Genomic DNA, 20,976 nt, shown 5'->3' with positions numbered 1-20,976 from the left:
TAAGAAGTGGAACTACCCAGATTTTTGCTGAGGTTAATAATTCTTTAAGTTTAGGTTCTAAGTGAAGTTTAGTATCATTTTCAACTAAATCAAAGATGTAGACATAGATTTCATCCAAATCGGTTCAGCGTTTATTGATTTCCCATACAAGCCTATGCCTTACCTTTCATTTTTAAGGGATTTTTTTTTAATAAAAACTATCCTATGTTCTTCCCCGGGACTCAAACTATCTCTATACCAAATATTATCTAAATCGGTTCAGCGGTTATTGAATCCCCATACAAATTTCCACCTCCCTTTTTACACCCTTTAGGGATTATTTTTGACAATAAAAGTATCCTATGTTCTTCCCTGAGACTCAAACCATCTCTATACCAAATTTCAACTAAATTGGTTCAGCAGTTTAAGCGTGAAGAGGTATAAAAAAAGAAGCATTTTTTTTCATATTTTATGTGTTTTTACTTCGGACTTCGGAATGGTGCCGGAATGATATCATAAATGAATTCGGCATCTCCGATTTATACGAAAACGATACCAAACTTGGCCTAGTAACTAAAATGATATAGATATCAAGATAAAATTGAGAGCCCCCCTCCCCTAAAAATTTACATCAAAAATCTCGGTGGCTCCACTTCTTAAATCCATCCTTGGGTCTTAAGGACCAATCCTGCCAAAGGAAATCTTTTGTTCATGCAACGCCGTCGTTTAGGTCTTCCACCCTCGACTAGTTACAATAATGAGGATTAGTATGAATCTTATTTACAGCAGAACAGTTAATAGGTAACTCGGGCAACCATAACTTATGGCAAATACGTAAATACTAACTAAAAAGGCATAAGATATACGATAAATAAACACATAACGGCCTACTACGGCTTCTAAACGCATCATAAGCATATTCCAATGATATCTCTATACTTTAGCATTGTTTACGACCGTTGGCTAATAACCTACCGTCCGTAAGTTTGTGTAACCGTGATGTCATCTGACCACGAGTGGGCGGCGCTACGGTCCGACTACCGTTTGGCTGAAGATGTCGGCTGTCTTGTGTAACCTATGCGAAGACGTTCAGTTCTAGTGACGTTTATTTCATGGACATTTAGGGTCATTGCGCTGTTTTTTCTCCAGCTCTAGTTTTCGAGTTCTCTAGAACTAGAGCATGGAGGGAAAGTAGCACAATGAGACAATGATCCTACGTATGTATAGGTTACATTTGCCCTCATCATAATATCAAAAAAGCGATAATATATTATCGAGAGAAGGTATTTGGAATCAATGTAGTTATTTGCAATGACACCATTGAATGTTCCACTTTAAATAAACTAAGTTATTTGTGTGAAATTGATGAAACAAACGAACTTGAGCATGGATTCCTTTGGTGTATCTTCGATTGAGAAATACGGCATTAGCCTGTAATTTTTAATCAATATATGTAAATAATGTACCTATATAAAAAAATCTAACTTTAAGTCAATCTACGGTGGTTGGTGAGTGTATAAAAAACCGGGCAAGTGCGAGTCGGACTCGCGCACGAAGGGTTCCGTACCATAATGCAAAAAACGGCAAAACGGTTACCCATCCAAGTACTGACCCCGCCCGACGTTGCTTAACTTCGGTCAAAAATCATGTTTGTTGTATGGGAGTCCCACTTAAATCTTTATTTTATTCTGTTTTTAGTATTTGTTGTTATAGCGGCAACAGAAATACATCATCTGTGAACATTTCAACTGTCTAGCTATCACGGTTCGTGAGATACAGCCTGGTGACAGACGGACGGACGGACAGCGGAGTCTTAGTAATAGGGTCCCGTTTTACCCTTTGGGTACGGAACCCTAAAAAGTAGGTACATTATTTCCCATTCCTACAAACAAAACGGGGCCGAAGCAATAGTTTCCTTCTTTGTTGTTATTAGGGTTTCTAAGAAAAGCAGCATGCTTTAACGCGTTTATAGTCATGATCCTAATTCTAATCACGGATTAGCGGTATAACGGATCACACTCGACGCGTATTGTAAACGCTTATTCAATCGACGTCTTTATATATTCACAAATTCACCATAGGTACACAACCAGTATGCAATATGCATGACACAGCGCGTTCTGTGACACAAAAATACATGTTAACACATAAGAATGTATTATACCTGTCATGTTCTAAAGTTATACGTACTTACTACTTTAATTATTACATAAACGGAACGTTATTTGCAAGTTTATGACTAAACATACGAGCGTCGGTAACAGTTAGGGTTTGCACGACGGATCCGAAATGTATGGGAAGATCCGCGGATCCGGATCCAGATCCGGATAATTTCATACATTTCGGATCCGGATTGCAAACCCTAGTAACAGTACAACTAGGGCTTGCAAATATTCGAAACTTTCAGGTATTCGAATATTCGACTTTTTCTGACGACATATTCGAATATTCGAATAATTATTCGAATATTATAAAAAATAAGAAAAAGAACGAGAAATCGGTTTATTATCGTTTTATTCAAAAGCTTATTTGACTTATTGCTAAAACTAATGATATTTAGCAGAAATCCACTTAATTGACTAGATTTTATCATCCTACTATGAGATGCCCACATTTATAAAAACAAGTAAAACGCCAAAATAAGACGTATTCAATATTTCTAGATAAAACTTTTGTTATAAATGCGCCGTTGAGTGAAATAATATAACTTTAATCATCTAAACCAAACCTAGGTATGTAAGATATTTTTTTTAGTAGGTAATTATTTTCTGATTTAAATTAACTTGTAGTCACTCAGAGGCCTTAATTAATGGTTGGCTTAATTATATAATATTGGAATATTTAAGGGTAAAAGTTAGTTGACTACTGGATTATTCGTCAGCTAAAGGTGCATAGTTAGATTACCTTAGTTGGGCAGGTTTGGTATGATCAAATTTGAGAATTGCGATAAGTGCGGGCAAGGTTTAGTCTTAATAAACAGAATGACCCTTTAACTTAAAACTTATGCACCGTAAAAATAACATACTTTTTGATTTCGTTTTCTTTCAAATTCAGTTAGGTTTCACTGTATTCACGAAGTCTATCGAGAGGAATACAGTAAAAATATTATTTCCTTCGTATTTGGGTACCTACCATTACTCATTCACTGTAAATACCCGGAAAACACACAGAAACTGTAACTGCAGCGGATTAAATAGATTTTTTATAGTAATAAAAAATATTCGAATATTCGAAACCTGAGCCGCCGAATATTCGAATATCAAAACAGGCCGAATATTCGACAAATTCGAATATTCGAATATTCGAATTGCAAGCCCTAAGTACAACAGCGTCTATGTTATCCCTTATAAGGCGTTTTGCTGTAAAACACGATGGTTTGAATATTATGTTAACTGTATGTAACCGATAATCATTAAAATTCATTGTATGTACGTAAAGAACTCCCAAACAAACGTTACGAGGTGGTGTTACGTGCACGACATACTTTCTAACGAATTCACATGTGACCATTATCTGTCCCGATGAGATGCGCGCACTAAGGGGCATTAAATCGGTGCGCTTTTTGATAAACAATCACGGATTGCTAAGGCTTGCCATTATTGAACCTAATTGTCATTGAAATAAGGTTGAAAGTGACAAGCCATTGTAATGCTCGTCTGGTACACTAGGTTTTACTACCGACAATATGTGTATAGTTAACAGTTAACTGGCCTTTCGTAACTTTATTACAACGTGATAAGGTCTTCTTATGGACACTTCTGCGTGTAGCTGTAGGTAATAGTCTGTACAACGTATTTATTAGAAACCTCAATTATTTTGTCACATAATGCTACAATGTTATAGCAGATTTAACGTGTCAAACTATTAAATTTTATGGTAATAGTAACAGCGACTTGGTAGCATCCTAAGCTTCCTATTAAAATGTTAGAATTATCTTGAGAAATTAAATTAGTTGTATGGCGAGAACATAGTAACATGACCATTAATTCTCTTTAACAGCAAATACGATACGACCTACTTACATATTGTCGTCGAGCTGAATTTATCAGTCCGATTAATTTTATGTTTCATACCCACTTTTAATTAATGTATACGAGATTTACGGTTATAAGTGGTCATCATAAAATAAAACACTGTTGTATGTTACTTACTGGACTTGTTTTTTTTTTAATTTAATAATATCTTCAAATGCAGACATACATACCGGGTGTGGCCTGTAATATGAGCAAAAAATTAAACTGTAGGCTGTACTCCTCATACTAACCAACATTTGTTCGGCGACTTTTTAAAATAACTTGTGGTTTGATTTTTAATACACTTTAAAGTTTATTCTAAGACGCAATGTATTGCGAATTTTGTTATGTTTAAGGCGTGACAAGCAACGTCAATCACAATGATATGGCGTGGCGATGGCGTCCATTGAAGATAATATTTATTTTGTACGAAAAATAGGGAGTGGAAATACAGCAAAATTTTTAAAAGTTGTTGAACAAAAGTGTCACCGTTTGAGGAGTACAATCTACGTTTTAATTAATTGCTCGTGTTACAGGCCACACCCGGTATAATCACGCCTATTTCCCGGAGGGGTATGCAGAGACCACTGATTTCCACTTGCTACGATCTTGGTAACTTCATATATCGTAGGTGTATTTCTTATCATTATTACCCAGAACTATTTTATATTCTTTCTACGCTGCCAATTAAATTCTATGTCACTACTAGGTTATGAAGCAAATTACTACAGATAATGTATTGTATGCAATTAGGCTGATATTTGCATATTTAATCCGACCAATATACACATACAACAACGACAACAAACAATGAAAGAAGGTTATCAATTTGAATAGATAACAACCCTGTAACCGGAGAAATGTCACAAATCATTTCATTAATATCATTAAATTCAGTGTCACATTATTATTACAACATTCCTTGTTAGAAAACATGAATACACTGATATGACATTCAAAATAAGCAAATTAGCATTCAATGTTTGATTTTATTGTTATATTCGCACCTGTAAATGGAACCGAAAACACTTGACAACATCACGTAACCACCAGGTGCTGTACAAGTCAATAAGGACTTTAGAGTTGCGGTATAGAGCTGGCTTTCAATTGTTTAGGTTAGTTTTGTCGATTAAGATTCTAAACGGCAATAAGGTAGCTTTAGTAAGGCCGTCACGTTTTGGGAGAAAGTGCGCATTTGGAGGAGCGCAGCGCGCGGAAATCGCGTAGTGTGCATCGAACCTTCTTTCGTTTAAGTTTGCACTGCCCGTGGTGAGTCTGCTTGATATACATAGTTTATTTCCAACATTTTAATCAATATCCTTTATACAACGCTGGTAATATACCCCGATAGAGCCGATTTTCTCGTGTAAGTTTTTTTTTATAAACGCTATTAACTGAGTAATTGTTTCACAAATAAGAGATTCTCTGGCAGGTGGTTAACACTAGCTGTCATTTCATTTAAATACATAGCAATTCATCAATTTGAGTTTAATCATCATACGATCTTCCTTTCTAATTAACTTTTTGATTATTATAACACTAAGCAAGCGCATACAAAATGTAATCACGACATTAACCTCCTATAAGGATGAAATATAATTTTTAGTTCTATATTATTGCGTAATTTTCCTTACAATTTTTTTAATCGGTTATTTCGGTTCAGGCGGAGTATGTCACTTTCTTAGGACGTCACATTCTGAGGACGTCACATTCTGAGTTCGTCACTTTCTGAGTACGTCACTTTCTGAGAACGCCACTTTCTGAGGACGTCACTTTCTGAGTTCGTCACTTTCTGAGTACGTCACTTTCTGAGAACGCCACTTTCTGAGTACGTCACTTTCTGAGTACGTCACTTTCTGAGAACGCCACTTTCTGAGTACGTCACTTTCTGAGGACGTCACTTACTGAGAACGCCACTTTCTGAGGACGTCACTTTCTGAGTACGTCGCGTTTTTTAGCATAGGTACGATTTAACAGTATAATATACCTGCACGAAAAATGTATACTGCCAGCAACCAGATTAGCTGTTCGACATACGGTCGCTTTTATATCCTATATACATACCAATACCAATCTCTGTTTGCCTTACGCCTGACTGGTAGAGAATTCCATTTGGCAAAACGTCCTGTTTCGTGCAATAAAGTGAAAAATAGAGAAATAAATAATAAAGAAACAATCTAATTATGTTTAAAACATTATTTAATTCAGAATACTTAGAAACTACAAGCAGCAAAACATTTAGCCACAGATTGGAGTTAGGCCGGCAACAGCTTCGATTCAATACACATAAATGTTTCGCACAGTAGGAACCATGATTTTATCATTCGCCGCTGTGATTAGCTGGTGAAGGTATCATGGCAAGCTCGCTGACACCAGTAGAAGGTCATTCCCACATATTTACATTTAAACGGACTGCCGCTCCTTTCGTGACAACATATTCTTCAACATACCGCGTCTTCTGTCATGTCTCCATAAACTCACGTCTTTTTTTCTGATGATAGTGTAAATTTTGGATATCTGCGTATAAAAATCAGCTCTTGCAGTTTTGGTTCAGACAATATTTCTTCTCGTGTTACCTGTGGAGAATAGGCGTCAAAGGATTTTTTCTTCATATCGGCAACGGCATATTCAGAATATATGTTCAGCCATCAATCACTTCTGCGTGATCCATACTCTCATAGTTCTCATGTTCTGCATATATTTAATGTAATTTATTTGTTTGTTTTCTTCCTATATAGGTTACACGATGAATTTTTAAATTAATATTACATTTTACTTTTAGCCTGACAATAAAAATCTATCATGTCGCCGATTTGACATCGCTGATTTTTTTTCTATTTAAAATCCGAAACTACAAAAAGGTTATAAAGTTTGTCAAAGGACTGTCTCATTTCAAACATAGACAGAGATAAACATACTATCTTTGTCTTACACTAGTACTAGCACCCAAAAGAAAAGGATGAGTGTAGTTTTTATTGTTCTTATTTAATGAAAAAATTTGTTTGACCACTTACAGTCCGTTAACTCTCAGAATGAACTTCGTTTTTCGGGTAAAATCGGACGTATTCGCGTAATAGAAAATGACAGCGTCGTACTGATTTAGTTGCAACTTGCAATCCAACACTCAAAACTATACAGGGTGGTCTATACCACAACGTCCAAATTTTTTTTTAGATTCCTCAATTCAATTATAGAATATGTATGTTAGCCGGTTTGTCGTAGTTTTCGAGTTATGAATTTTTGAACTTTTAATTTTGTTAAGAAATTCCGGGCCGAACCAATTAATTTATTTAAAAAAAACTATTGAACTTTTTTGAATGTTTCTTTTTATAACATAATCCTTTACAAACGACGCAGTTGCTAAAAAAATCAGCATCCTCACTTGGCTGCGAGTTGGAAAAAAAGACAAAAGTCAAAGTTTTACGTTCAAGCAGGTCAAGTTTAGATTTTACCTGATTAAAAAAAAACCATGCGTGTTCAACGACTTTTGGTTATTTTAGAAACTGCTAGTCCCTATAAGTTTTTTTTAAAGGTTTAAAAAGTGACAATAGTCATAATTTGACAGAGTCACCGGTCAAAGGAATCGAGGTGGAAAGTTCCTAAATTAGTAATCTAATAGCCCACGTAGTGAAGAATCTAAAAAAAAACAACGGGATGCACTCCGGGAGTGCCGGCAGAAGTGAAAACTCAATGACATTGTAACAGTTTTTCGATCAGGTCACGTGTCCGTCTTACGTCTTACGAATCTTACGGTCACCTGTCGCGAGTTTAACATTTTTTCCCCATCACAAAAAGTGCACAGCGCCGCTAAAGAAGTTTTCACTTAAAAATTTTGGACATCGAGGTTTGTACCACCCTGTATAGAGTAGTTAATACCACCATAACTAGTAGGTAAATATTTAGATTCATATTAAAATATGTGACTTTTAAGTAAGTACCTACTGTATAATTATTTACAAATTAAATTTAAAATTTTTGTTTTAATTTATTTTTTTATGTTAAAGTAAATTTTAATTAAAACTAGAGATTAAATAAAAAAAACACAAACTATAAAATATATACTTACCTACAAAAAAATATGCCTGTTATTATTACCACTCTGTATAATTTCAGCGAGAAGTAGTAAATGACGGTGTGACGTTCTGCTTTCAAATTCAGATTCTATTTTATTTAGATTATGACAAAAAGTCAAATAGCAATATAGTCATCAACCAAATATTAAGCATAACGTCATTAAATTAGAGCTTGTTTTACATTGAGACAATAGGTATCCCTAACTTTTTGCGAGTGAGTAAGAAAGCAGAACAACAGTATCACCTTCGCGTGCTACCGCCGATACCCGATGTATCTTTCTAAAATCCGAAGGTCATTCTGAGAGTTAACGGACTGTAGATAATATGTTGCGCTAGCTTCGACCCGTGACTTCATCTGCTTGGAAATATGATGATAATGATGATATCGTACCTATGCTAAAAACGTGACGTACTCAGAAAGTGACGTCCTCAGAAAGTGACGTCCTCAGAAAGTGACGTACTCAGAAAGTGGCGTTCTCAGAAAGTGACGTACTCAGAAAGTGACGAACTCAGAAAGTGACGTACTCAGAAAGTGACGAACTCAGAAAGTGACGTACTCAGAAAGTGACGAACTCAGAAAGTGACGTCCTCAGAAAGTGGCGTTCTCATAAAGTGACGTACTCAGAAAGTGACGAACTCAGAATGTGACGTCCTCAGAATGTGACGTCCTAAGAAAGTGACATACTCCGCCTGAACCGTTATTTCGACGATACTGTGAAATAATGTAAGACGAACTAATGTTTTTTAAGTTTTTCGTACCAAATATGCAAAAAGGAACCCTTATGAAGCGACTCTGTCCGTTTGTCTGTCTGTATTACTTGCTATATAAGGAGCTTTAGGGTTTCGTAGCTAAATTCGCAGTATCGTCTGTTTGCTGTGCTATAAAGGGGCCCACTGATTAACAGTCCGCCGGACGGTATCGGCCTGTCAGTTGTTCGGAACTGTCAAAATTTTGTTCTAACTGACAGGCCGATACCGACCGGCGGACTGTTAATCAGTGGGCCCCTTAATTATTATTTATAGCTGCTCTAAAATTTTATTTTTAGCAGGCGTAAAAGCCATAAATATGTAATTGAAGATTTAAAACATTATTAAACCAGTTGCAAAATGAGATATGCAGATAGTATGCAAGTTTAAAAATAAATTAATAGTCCATGTTTGTAATTTGTAACATATTTTTCACCATAATGTTCATTATAAATACTTGGCATCTTTACTGGGCGTCACACGAAGGTCAAAAGTTCCCATATCGAAAATGCCATGCGTCCATGTGGCAACGTTCTAATAAGAGATGCGACTTCGCATTATTGCTATTTACTATACGTGTAAAGGTTAATGTAGGTGATTATTTTGAGTAAGTTGTAAATTAGAACCTTTGCTATTGCTACGAGTATTTACGTACGTAAATCGCATAAGCGTAGCGCGTGGGCTAGGGTTTCGGCGAACAGGAATTAAGGATGACTCACGTTAGACCGGGCCGGAGCTTCCGAAAGCACTACGTGATCACCGGCCCGGCCACGGCCCGGTCTAACGTGAGTCATCATTTAATTAACAGTCATAAAAAATACTTATGTACGACACCTTCACCACCTTGCTTGTTGCTTTATTAAGAAGATATTCAACTCAAATCAAATATGCTTGTAACTAGTTACCATGTTTAGATATTTAGGTAATATAAGTTGCCGTTCTCGGACATTCAATGTCATTATTTGCTAAATACACGGTCAATCTAAATATAGAGTACTTATATATGACAAGTTATTTGCTAAAGATAAAGTAAGAAGTATTATTATTTGTAGGCATACGACAAATTATGTATATCGGAAAAAACTGCTGCTGGTGGTAGTGGTATTTAAAGCAGTGGTGAATGTTTTTGTTCTTGTACAATTATGTTTAAACACAATGTTAAATGTTGTGAGCTGTGAATAAACTCTGTGTTACGATTTTGTATCAGTTTATCAGTTGTACCTTATATAGTTTTAAGCTATTTTAACATAAACCTACTGCCGTAAATCATCTAATTAATCTTTATACCCCTTAAAGTCTCGTGAAGAAGTAACATATTTCATAAGACAAATGTACAATAACCCTCCTTTTGCGTTGCCGTAGTCGGGTAATAAACGGAGAATTAATCGAAACTTCAAATGTCAATCTCAACATTAATGTCAGTCGTAAATATAGAAACCAATAAACGAAGGGCATAGTTACAGAGTCCATTAAGTTAAGCAAGTTTGGAATTATGTTACTTGAGCAATATGCTTCAACATAATTTATTACATTATATATTAATTTATTGTTATTGAATAAACGTGGTACAGATACGTTATCTTCGGTCCTCCCGATACAGGTTGCATTTATATTAATAATTAGTAAGTTAATAAAGTACATACCTAATAACCTACAATAATTAAGGCCACCTTATAACAGTTAGAAAGTACTCATTAAATACTTTATCAGTATCACCATTTACATAGGTAGTGTCGATTAAAGATAAAATAAATACGGTCGAATTGATAACCTCCTCCTTTTTTGAAGTCGGTTAAAAATATCAATAAAGCATTAGCGCTTTTCAGCATTTTGGGGAAACAGTCAGAAGGGGAACAGACAAACGGGGAAACCGACGAACTAGGAAATGACTCACTAGACGAACAGGGAACCAGACGAAACAAAGCTAAACCTGCGAAATATTGTACTCTGTCATAAAATAATCTTAAAATCAAACAAAGCATCTTCGATTTTTATCAGCCGATTAATCAAAAGACATTTGACAGATGTCAAGGGACCATAGCCGACCGATGTCCTCTTAGTAACCACAATGGCAAAAGCAATCAACCGTAATTTAAGAAGAATAGCCGGCTGCTCAAATTGTCCGAATAATTACTTGAGACACGCAACCTATAAAAAGTGAAAATTGCTTTAATTAAAACCTATCATATCACGTACGCAATAAGATTTGTTTTTGATTTTTATCACACTAACAATTAATACCAACCTGGTATTGGTCAGCTGCGTTAAAAATAATGCCGTTTTAGTAATTAGTTGAGTACTTTCCCCGCTAGATGGTTGGGAAACCCGCGAAAGTTAGCTAGTTCTCGGCTGCACATCGCACACGCTCGTTGCGTCAAACGGAACGGCAAAAGTAATATAAAAACTTTTAGGGCTTTTTAGAAAAAAGTCATAAACTCAGTGTGTCGTCATTTGTTTTTAGTATTATTTCACGAGTGAATATGAATCGAGCTTACGATGGATAGTTAACTGACTGAGTGGTAAAGTATTTTGACTGAAGCATTTTTAACTTACTTCTTTTTAGTTAGATATTGTATATATACAGGGTGGAAAGGCACGACGATCCTTTCCGGAAATGGGAGATAGTTTAGCCTAAGCTCTATATTTTCTCCATAGAAACTATGTTAATATGGGCAACCGTTTCTAAATTATGACCTTTTAAACATCCACGCAAAAAACTACTTTGTTCTAACCCTAACAGGTGACAGGGTCAATGAACTTACTTGTAAACAATCAGTATTCGACAAGAAATTATGCTAATTTGTTGCCATCTAACCATTTTTAGGTCTGCTTACAGCACGGTAAGAATCATTGCAGGATTTTCGCTTTCTTAGTGGTTCCACTTGTTCAATACTTGAATGAAATAGTTATGTTATTCCTTAATATTAATAATACTAACCACAACATTGTTTACAACGACAGTTCAAATGGTGACATTGACAACCACTCAAAAGTACGCAATCGTCTTATAAATATCTCTGGTTTCCTTGACTGATAAAAAGGTTTTAGTTTCTTAACACGTTTCACAAAATTATTTTCGAATAATTGGAAACTATCTAAAATAATTAAAAATTACATGTAGGTTGTGTTAGTTGCACCAAATGAACTTGCAAAAATGAAATACTAAGAATAAATCAAGAATAAATACTTCTTCAATACCAAACTAACAAACCTTCTTGCGTGGTAGGAAATAGACAAGACGTCTGATGTTTGAAATTAAATTTTCATTGAACTATACTTATTGAATGTCATATTCTTCAAATAAAAATGTTAGATGCTCGTGGCTATTTAAATTTGTGGGGCTGTGTAAAAGATATGGTGTACCAAACCAAACGGAATGTGAAACTGCGGACGAAATGAGACAAAGGCTAATTGGTGCTTTCTGCGGAGGATAAATGACGAAGAGCATACACTATATCGCATGTGCATCGACATACTCGGGTACGGGCTGCGGCGGCGTTGTAATACACGGAGGTACATTTGAACACCGTATGTGAAAAGAAGATAGTATTAAATATTGGAAAAAAGTAATTATCTAAGAAAGTAATAAAATTGTTTGTAATATTTTTGCATGCATTTGATTTATTTGACATTTATGCGTCATTCATACATCATTGCGATACTGTCAACGATCGGAAAAAAGTGTAAAGTCCCGAGCTTTCCCGACGGAGATCCTTAATCTAGCCGTCATGTGCACATGTTATAGGGTTATCACCACAGTTAAAAAGTAGTATTTTTGCAATTTTTATTTTTTACTCAATTAACAATTCTTACCATTACCAATAGTCTCTGTATCACTTAAACGACCTAATACTTCCGGGAAGGATCGTCGTGCCTTTCCACCCTGTATATCTACCTATCTAATACCTTTAAACGAGTAATTCTTGTTTATTTATATATATATTTCGGGGATCTCGGAAACGGCTCTAACGATTTCTATGAAATTTGCTATATGGGGGTTTTCGGAGGCGATAAATAGAAACGCGCATTTTTGAGTTTTTGTGTTTTACGAGCAAAACTCGGTCTCCCAGAGGATGTGCATTTTTTTCCTCATTGACAGTATATGATAGCCATTATGAGGCATCGGAGTTTTTGTCGCATGGTAAGACTAATAGCAAGCTATGGAGTCGACATTTGCCATAAATGTAAACTCTTATTCATACTCATACTCATTTATTTAATTTATCTTAAAATGCCTCTAGAGCGGTCGGTCGTGTATATTATCTTAGACGAATTATATAAAAAAAATTTTTTCTATTACATTATGAATTCATAACTTCAACTAGTTTATTGCCTATGCCATTGAATTTATACGAAGGAAACACGTTATCTTCACCATCCACATCGACTTCATCGTCCATTGAAATACGTAATTCATACCTATTATTGTATATGTGAGGGGGCAGATGGAGGGCCTCACAGGGATGAAGGTAAATCAAAGTCAGGTACCAGGGACGACGTAGGGTGTTTATTAATTAAACAAAAAGGCACAATATGTGCCTTGGTGATGATGTAGATATATATCTGGAAGGTGTGCAGGGCCACAAAACGAGCACTATACTGAACTGCACGCACTTATGTATTATGTTTACGTTTACGTTTCACTAATAAAAAAATCACACTTTAACGGTCGTGTTTAGAAAACTTGGGAAGTACAGTATGTTAGATTAAAATGATGTTTATCGATCGGAGTGTGTGATCGAACTCAAAATAAAAATCATTGAATGGAATTTGGAATAGGATTTGAATTTGAAAAGGGAATTTAGAATTTGTATGGTGCCAGAAATAGTATGAAGGTTGATAGTGTAACGTTTCGTTACACGCACCGTTACAGTATACATTGTATATCCATAGTGTTTTGTATACATATTATGTTCCTCTCGTTCTTGTACCAAATCGCACATCTGATTAATCTTTCCAATTTCTCGTTTAAATAAGTATGAAAGTATAGACGGACACATGTTGAAACGTAAAATATCTTTCAAATAAACAACTAATCAATGACAGTAGTGATAGAATTAATTAATAACTTTTTTAATTGCGGAAGGTTATTTTCTTAGGTGACAGTTCCATTAACTTTCAGCTCTATTGCAACAAATGAGGTTTAATAAATTAAACTCATATACGTAGTAACTATTTAGTAATCTGTTCTCATATTAAATAAAATTAGTCATGAGTATGAGTATGAATAAGAGTTTACATTTATGGCAAAAGTCGACTCTATAGCTTGCTATTAGTCTTACCATGCGACAAAAACTCCGATGCCTACCCATTATACTATAATTAATTAATTCGGTACATATTTAAACACTAATACCTAAGGAAACCTATCAATCATCGATCGAATTATTCTGTACTTGTGTAGGGATTACTTTTATTGACAAACACATGACAAACGACTAACGTGTACAAAATTACTTTAGTAAATGCTACGAGTTTTTATATCTATATTAAGTATATTTCTGTTAAAAACATAAATGTCGAGATTCTTGTATTAAGACTTTGTTCTAGACTCTCTGGACGAAGTACACCTACGAATTAAGAATTAAGAGCTGTGTATATTCATAAAGTGAAAATGAAAACTAGTCTACAGATGTCACTATAAGGTGCAGTAAGCAATGGCAATATCGCAGTTTACTCTTGATCCTTGACGGATTATGGAAGATTGCCCGCCGTGTTTATTAACTTATTACATACAGTCGCTACGCTGCGTGTTATTTTGACTTATCTAAGATTAACACTTCGATTTGATGATTAATGAGTATTAGGCATCGATTGCTGCACCTTGATATAACTGGCAGATTATAACTGGCTTTTTGTCATTGCGCTTAAAATCTAATATCCATGCACAGACAAATTGGCTTTTACTGCAACCGGCCTCTTAATCAAAAAATCAAAATTAGAACCAGCGAGTGACAAACGGCAGTGTCGAACACTGAACTAAGTCGAGGGTTCTATATTTAACCGAACCCAACGGATATTTAGAACGGTCCACGGATTGCATTCGTTCTAAATTTAAATAGACTGCAGCTGCCAGTGTGAACTTTGGATGGATTCCTTTCTTTAATCAGTAAAAAAAGTTTGTTTGTGTACATGTTTTTCTACAGGGGATTAAGATTAGTTATTTTTTTCAACGTTATACAAATTTATGGCTGTTTGTAATCAAAAGAGGAACTTTGTATTGTGCTATTTTGACCGGAAGAAAGAACTATGTTAAATATAGCTGGTCAAGCAGATCTTGTCAGTAGAAAAAGGCGGCAAATTTGAAAAATGTAGGCGCGAAGGGATATCGTCCCATGCAAAATTTGAATTCGCGCCTTTTACTGACAAGATTTGCTTGACCAGCTATAGAAATAGTTCTTGTTTTTGACAGTACCTAACTTTTTAGAGGCGTGTTTTGACAGAGATTCAACTAATGTTGTAGGCTCTAGAAACGCTGAACGAGTTTATCTGTTAGAAACGTCCATTGCTTGGTTCCGTACGCACGAGTATTTGAGTTTTGTATAATTCTGGTAGTTTTGTACCGTTACCAACGGTATTGTACAATGGTAAGCGAGTGATAATTATCGCAACCTCGTATATCACTTGCCCGTGAAATTGCAAATTCAACCTTGCTGGTTGGGTAATCAAGTTCAAATTTTAAATTACTGGTATGTGCCTTCGTCAGTAGGTAATTAATTGGTGGTAAGGCTGTATGGTACAGTGGTCAGTAATTAAAATGCCTAGTTTAGTTTGGACAGTTAGACCATTTATTGACCGTGGCATAATTGTACTTTTTTACTGAGTGTACCTATATTTGTTATTGCAGATACATTATATTATTATGATCATTACCTACACTGTACTTTTTAACGGAGTACCTATTTTGTATTTTACGTAGATACTGTACCTACCCAATCTTATGTGTACTACTGTACTGTACATAAATATTAAATATTGAAACTTGCCTAGTTCCCTAATAAAAAGTCTCATATAGATGCGAGTTTCGTGCTTGATCAATATTTACTAGATTGGTGATTTCCACCGGCTCCAATAATAACATTATGACACAATTGACCTAGAAAACTTTAATCCATTTTGTAAACCATTTACTTACTTAAGTATATTAACCATCCATATCGATCAAAAGATATACTCATAAGTACCTAGTAGTCTAAAGGTTTACGCAATATAGCATCATCTTATTACTCAGCCTGATGACGGTGATCTAATACTGATGGTGATGACAAGTAGGTATGTGCGACGTAACACAATATTATGATCGCGAATATAACAAATGGCATCTGTAGTTATTTTAAATGTATTGCACAGGCATTTCGAAATTGATGGTTGCTGTTGGTAGTCATATGCGTAAGTGTAATAAAGAGTTTTTCCTAAAAGCTAAGTGCGGCTACCTTGGCATATAATATTGCCATAAGCTAAAACTCCAAAACATATTCATGAGGTACCTGTGTGTCTTTCCCATCACGGAACAATGGTGTTCCGAACATTTGGGAGGCGTGCGCGGAGCCGAAGCCAACACGTAGAGTTCCTATTGACACTTTAAATGTTAGGGGTACCTACACCGAGATGCCTTATTATTGTGTTTTATACGTGGGTAAATCTTAATTGTAATAATTGTTCAGTATGACCTACAATTATTCACCTCCCATGGTATGGTCAGACACCAAAATCACCATGTATTTAAATGTTTATTATTGTAACTATCAAAGTTTCCTTTAGTTAGATATTTTCTACTCAAAACTTAAAATGCTATAAAAAATAGTTTTAAATTACCTTACTGTTAAATTTATCTCTTTGCTATTTACTGTCGTTTATCTACTGTTTGTCGTCCTTGAAGAAGGAAATAGGCAAGTACTTATGTCATTACATTAATAAGTATTTATGAAACACGGAAAATACATTACTACAATATCGTCCTTCCTGTATGATTAGAGCAATTCCATAGAAAGTTGATCGAACGAAGATAAATGAGACATACCTACTCGTTGTATGAAATCGTAAACAGTTTCGCCCATAAGCAAATTTTATATCTTGGCCGGAAATATAACTCGACATGTAGGTATATAATATACCTAAATGTTCCCACTAAGTGTTGTTATTCCCAATTAAAACATAAAATTATTTGTTGCTGCAGGCGTAGTGAGAAAAAAAGAAGCATAGTTGTGATAAAAGATAACTAAAAGCCTAATAATAAAAAAGTTTTAAATAAAATCTACCGTGAAGCGTTTCATTTGGAAGAGGCAGTAATTATTGTGTCGATCATTAATCAGCTAGAAATCACAGCCCGATGCTGCAATTAAATCTTTACCTGGATTTAAGACCGTGTCAAAATTTTACGTAAGAACTTAATGCTTGATTTAATTAACTAATGATAATACCATTATTTACTAAACTTTAGATTTTTTTACTTTCGATTTGTATTATTATAAGTAAAACAACTACTATAAGAATGATAAACTAAAATTGATGTCATATACGAAAGAAAAAGTCACCAACGAAAGGCTCCAATTCCCAGGGCTGGTGGAATTAAACCAGCGTCTTGGTCACATTTTCTTTCGTCTATGACATCTGTTTCAGTTTATGAAAGGAAACTCATCACCTAGTTTCATTTACGACGTATCTATTTAGTATGTAGTGATTTTTAAAACCTAAAGGCTTGGCCACATACAGAGCGCGACGCAGCGCCGCGTCCGCGCCGCGTCCACGCCGCGCGACCGCGGCACATGCTAACAGGTTACCGACGTCAAACAGACTGCGTCCCGCCGGTATCACGCCCCGCTTCTGTCGCGCCCCGCGCCGCGCGGCCCCTTGCGTCCGCGCGGCGCGTTCGCAGCGCTGCGCCGAGCGAACGCGGCGGCCCGCCGCGTCGCGCAAGGTCACATCAGTAGGATCGGACGTTAGGCAGCGAGCGGTGCGCCGCGTTCCCGCGCGGCCGCGCCGCGTTCACGCGCGCCCTGAGGGCGTGTTGAGAGCGTGAGGCCGGCGCGATCGGCGCGCGCCCTGTTTGACCAGGCTTCGCGTCGGCATCACGCGGCGCGGACGCGGCGCTGCGTCGCGCTCTGTGTGTGGCCAAGCCTTAAAACTAACTGATATGTTTTGTATTGTTCCAGACAACAGACAGCGCTGACTTCCTCACAACACGGCCGCACACAGCAGCGGTGTTGCCGGGGAAGCCGGCGACGAACCCGCTGCAGTTCGTGCGGGTCGCGCCCGCCGACCTGGGCAGCCGCGCCCGCGAGCAGCTGCGGCGGGCCGAGCTAGCCAAGCGGACAGAGCCCGCGCGGGTGGAGCGCCAGGAGGAGTGGCAGTCAGTAAGTACGATACAAGTGTAGAAGCCGGCCACGAACCCGCTGCAGTTCGAGCGGGTCGCGCCCGCCGACCTGGGCAGCCACGCCCGCGAGCAGCTGCGGCGGGCCGAGCTAGCCAAGCGGACAGAGCCCGCGCGAGTGGAGCGCCAGGAGGAGTGGCAGTCAGTAAGTACGATACAAGTGTAGAAGCCGGCCACGAACCCGCTGCAGTTCGAGCGGGTCGCGCCCGCCGACCTGGGCAGCCACGCCCGCGAGCAGCTGCGGCGGGCCGAGCTAGCCAAGCGGACAGAGCCCGCGCGAGTGGAGCGCCAGGAGGAGTGGCAGTCAGTAAGTACGATACAAGTGTAGAAGCCGGCCACGAACCCGCTGCAGTTCGAGCGGGTCGCGCCCGCCGACCTGGGCAGCCGCGCCCGCGAGCAGCTGCGGCGGGCCGAGCTAGCCAAGCGGACAGAGCCCGCGCGGGTGGAGCGCCAGGAGGAGTGGCAGTCAGTAAGTACGATACAAGTGTAGAAGTCGGCCACGAACCCGCTGCAGTTCTTGCAAATCGCGCCTGCCCATCAGCTGGGCGGGGCCGTACCACTTTTGTGGAAATGTATAAATGGTCTAAAGATGTTTTTAGGCGTGGTCAAAGATGACCTTTGCGTTGTCTTTAGGAATCCTTCATTTGGGCAATGGTGTTCCTCTACAACCTAACTTTTTTGGGTGTCCCAATTAAGGAAGGACAATGTGGAACTGCTAGGTAACTCTCTACTCTTGCTATTTTTTTGCAGTATTCTGCAGTAGTCAGTTCCACTATTTATTTCCTTTAAAACTAGCAAAAGACAACTGGCAAGAGACATTAAGAAATCGTACCTGCGACCTTTATGATATTTAGCCGTATCAATTAATCTCTAAGACAGTAATGGTAGTTTCATACCATTACCCTTTCCGACCATGTCTAACCTGTATAGCTCCAATATTTCTCCAGTAATGCCAACCGCGCATCATTAGCCCTTCTAACTTCCGGATAATTTTTTAACTGACCTTAATTGAACGTTCTCTGAAAGAAAGTGCAGAACGAGGCTAATTGAAGATAAGAGATATTTTGTGTTGTTCATAAACGAGACGGTTATGGAAAAACTTGTGGGATGGTAGTTTACGTTAGATTTTGGCGAATCGAGACCAGTTAAGAAAGCTTTCTTACCATAGTAGCTTTATTTATTTATTTATTTATACATGTAAGAGTCCCAAGTAACAACGTGGCTGCTGGTGCGCGTTCTTCTTTTATGCCGGTAACATCTTTGTTTTTTATTGCGTTCGAATAAAAACCAAAATTACTCAAGTCAAAAATAAACACCGGTTCTGAATTTACCTTGTGCAAAATCTCCAATATTCAAAAACGGAAACAACATTTCACCTTTAGTTTGTTTCCCAATTACCGAGTCGAAATCTTTGGAGTAAGCTCCGGAAGGCGGTGCATTCCCAAGGCTTCGGCTGATACAATGGCGCCCGAGCACTTCCGGTAGGGATTCGCCGTCTCGCTTTAATGTTGCCGTTCATTTGTTCCTTCGGCGTTTAAGGAGATTTGAAAAAGGAATAACAATGTAATTTAGTCGTGTACCTGCTATAACAATGGCACTATGAGATATTATTATTACCACCTTAATAGATAAATGTAATGCGATAATTAAAACCGATAATATCAAACTCGTAGTCAACATTGACCATTGAAAATAAATCAATATCGAACGACCGGCCACTAAATGAAACGCGTGAAGGTTATCTCGTTTTAAATTATATTTGGTATCTTAATCTGAGCATGCACATTGCACATTAACATGCCTCGTCGCGAAAGCACGAGAACACATTTAAGTATCGCAATTAAGTATTATCGACTGGCTAGAGAAAATGGATACGTGGTGACTGTCGTAAGTAATGAAACGTAATCTGTGTAGAATAAAATGTTATATATAGGTATTTGATTATGCTCGGTGAAGGAAGACAGCATGGAAATCACACCTCATGAAGTAATCAAAAGTAATAAGACTACATAGTATATAGTCTTATTACTTTTCTAATTATATTATTTTTCGAATGACCCCATTAGAACAAACAATGTTTTAAGTATTTTATTATTTCATACGCATTGGTCATTTTATTATCCCAGTAAGTATGCTGTTTACGCACAAAAAAATGCCAGATTGAAATTACAACGTTTTTCAACCTGTCGTTAAATGTTATCAGCGATTGGCAATCATTACTAAGATTACTATCGTTAAACAGCAGAGAACAGCAATCAACAAAAAATGGCCCTAATTGAAGAGACTTATGCCATTTGTTAGCCGCCGTACAGCTTGCAATTGGCTTTAAAAATGTACTGAAGATTACTATTGCGAGCAGATTTAATAGGTTGACTTACATAGTTGATTCAATTTTCAAACATGTGTGAGACGAAATAAGGTTGACTTTAGGTTACATAATCTAGCCAATATTCTAGCCTAACAAAACCTTGTGTATTTATTTGCACTAGGTACTAGGCGTTTTGCCGACACGTTTGGTTCGAGTAAAGAATGTTGTACCTATGTTAAATTGCTTAGGAAGATTACAAGCATTCAATTTATTAATATTGAAAAGTTTGAAGCACTTCAAAAATTTTCGTTTTATTTTTTGATTAGGTACCAAGTGTACCAACAGTTAATTAGATTACTACTAGCTCTAATCAGTTCAATATATTGAATTGGCAATGGAAGCGAACTGGTTTATAATTTACTAATGTAAGTACTGTAAGTAGTATTACCTACATTTATGATAATTATAATCGCAGACTTCATTAAA

The 20,976-nt window shown here is 37.1% G+C and overlaps 1 protein-coding gene across 1 annotated transcript in view; it reads left to right on the top strand.

Moving 5' to 3' along the window:
- Positions 1-20,976, top strand: part of LOC134796395 (uncharacterized) — a 108,721-nt gene that overhangs the window by 42,950 nt on the left and 44,795 nt on the right. Inside the window, exon 3 of the mRNA XM_063768596.1 lies at positions 17,965-18,165. Within this exon, the coding sequence (XP_063624666.1) occupies positions 17,965-18,165 (201 nt within the window). The remainder of the gene's footprint in view (positions 1-17,964; positions 18,166-20,976) is intronic.

The sequence above is a fragment of the Cydia splendana genome, chromosome 1 (genome assembly GCF_910591565.1).
Source record: "Cydia splendana chromosome 1, ilCydSple1.2, whole genome shotgun sequence".
Taxonomy (NCBI): domain Eukaryota; kingdom Metazoa; phylum Arthropoda; class Insecta; order Lepidoptera; family Tortricidae; genus Cydia; species Cydia splendana.
Note: the sequence above shows the minus strand (reverse complement) of the source record. Positions and strands in the feature narration are given on the sequence as shown.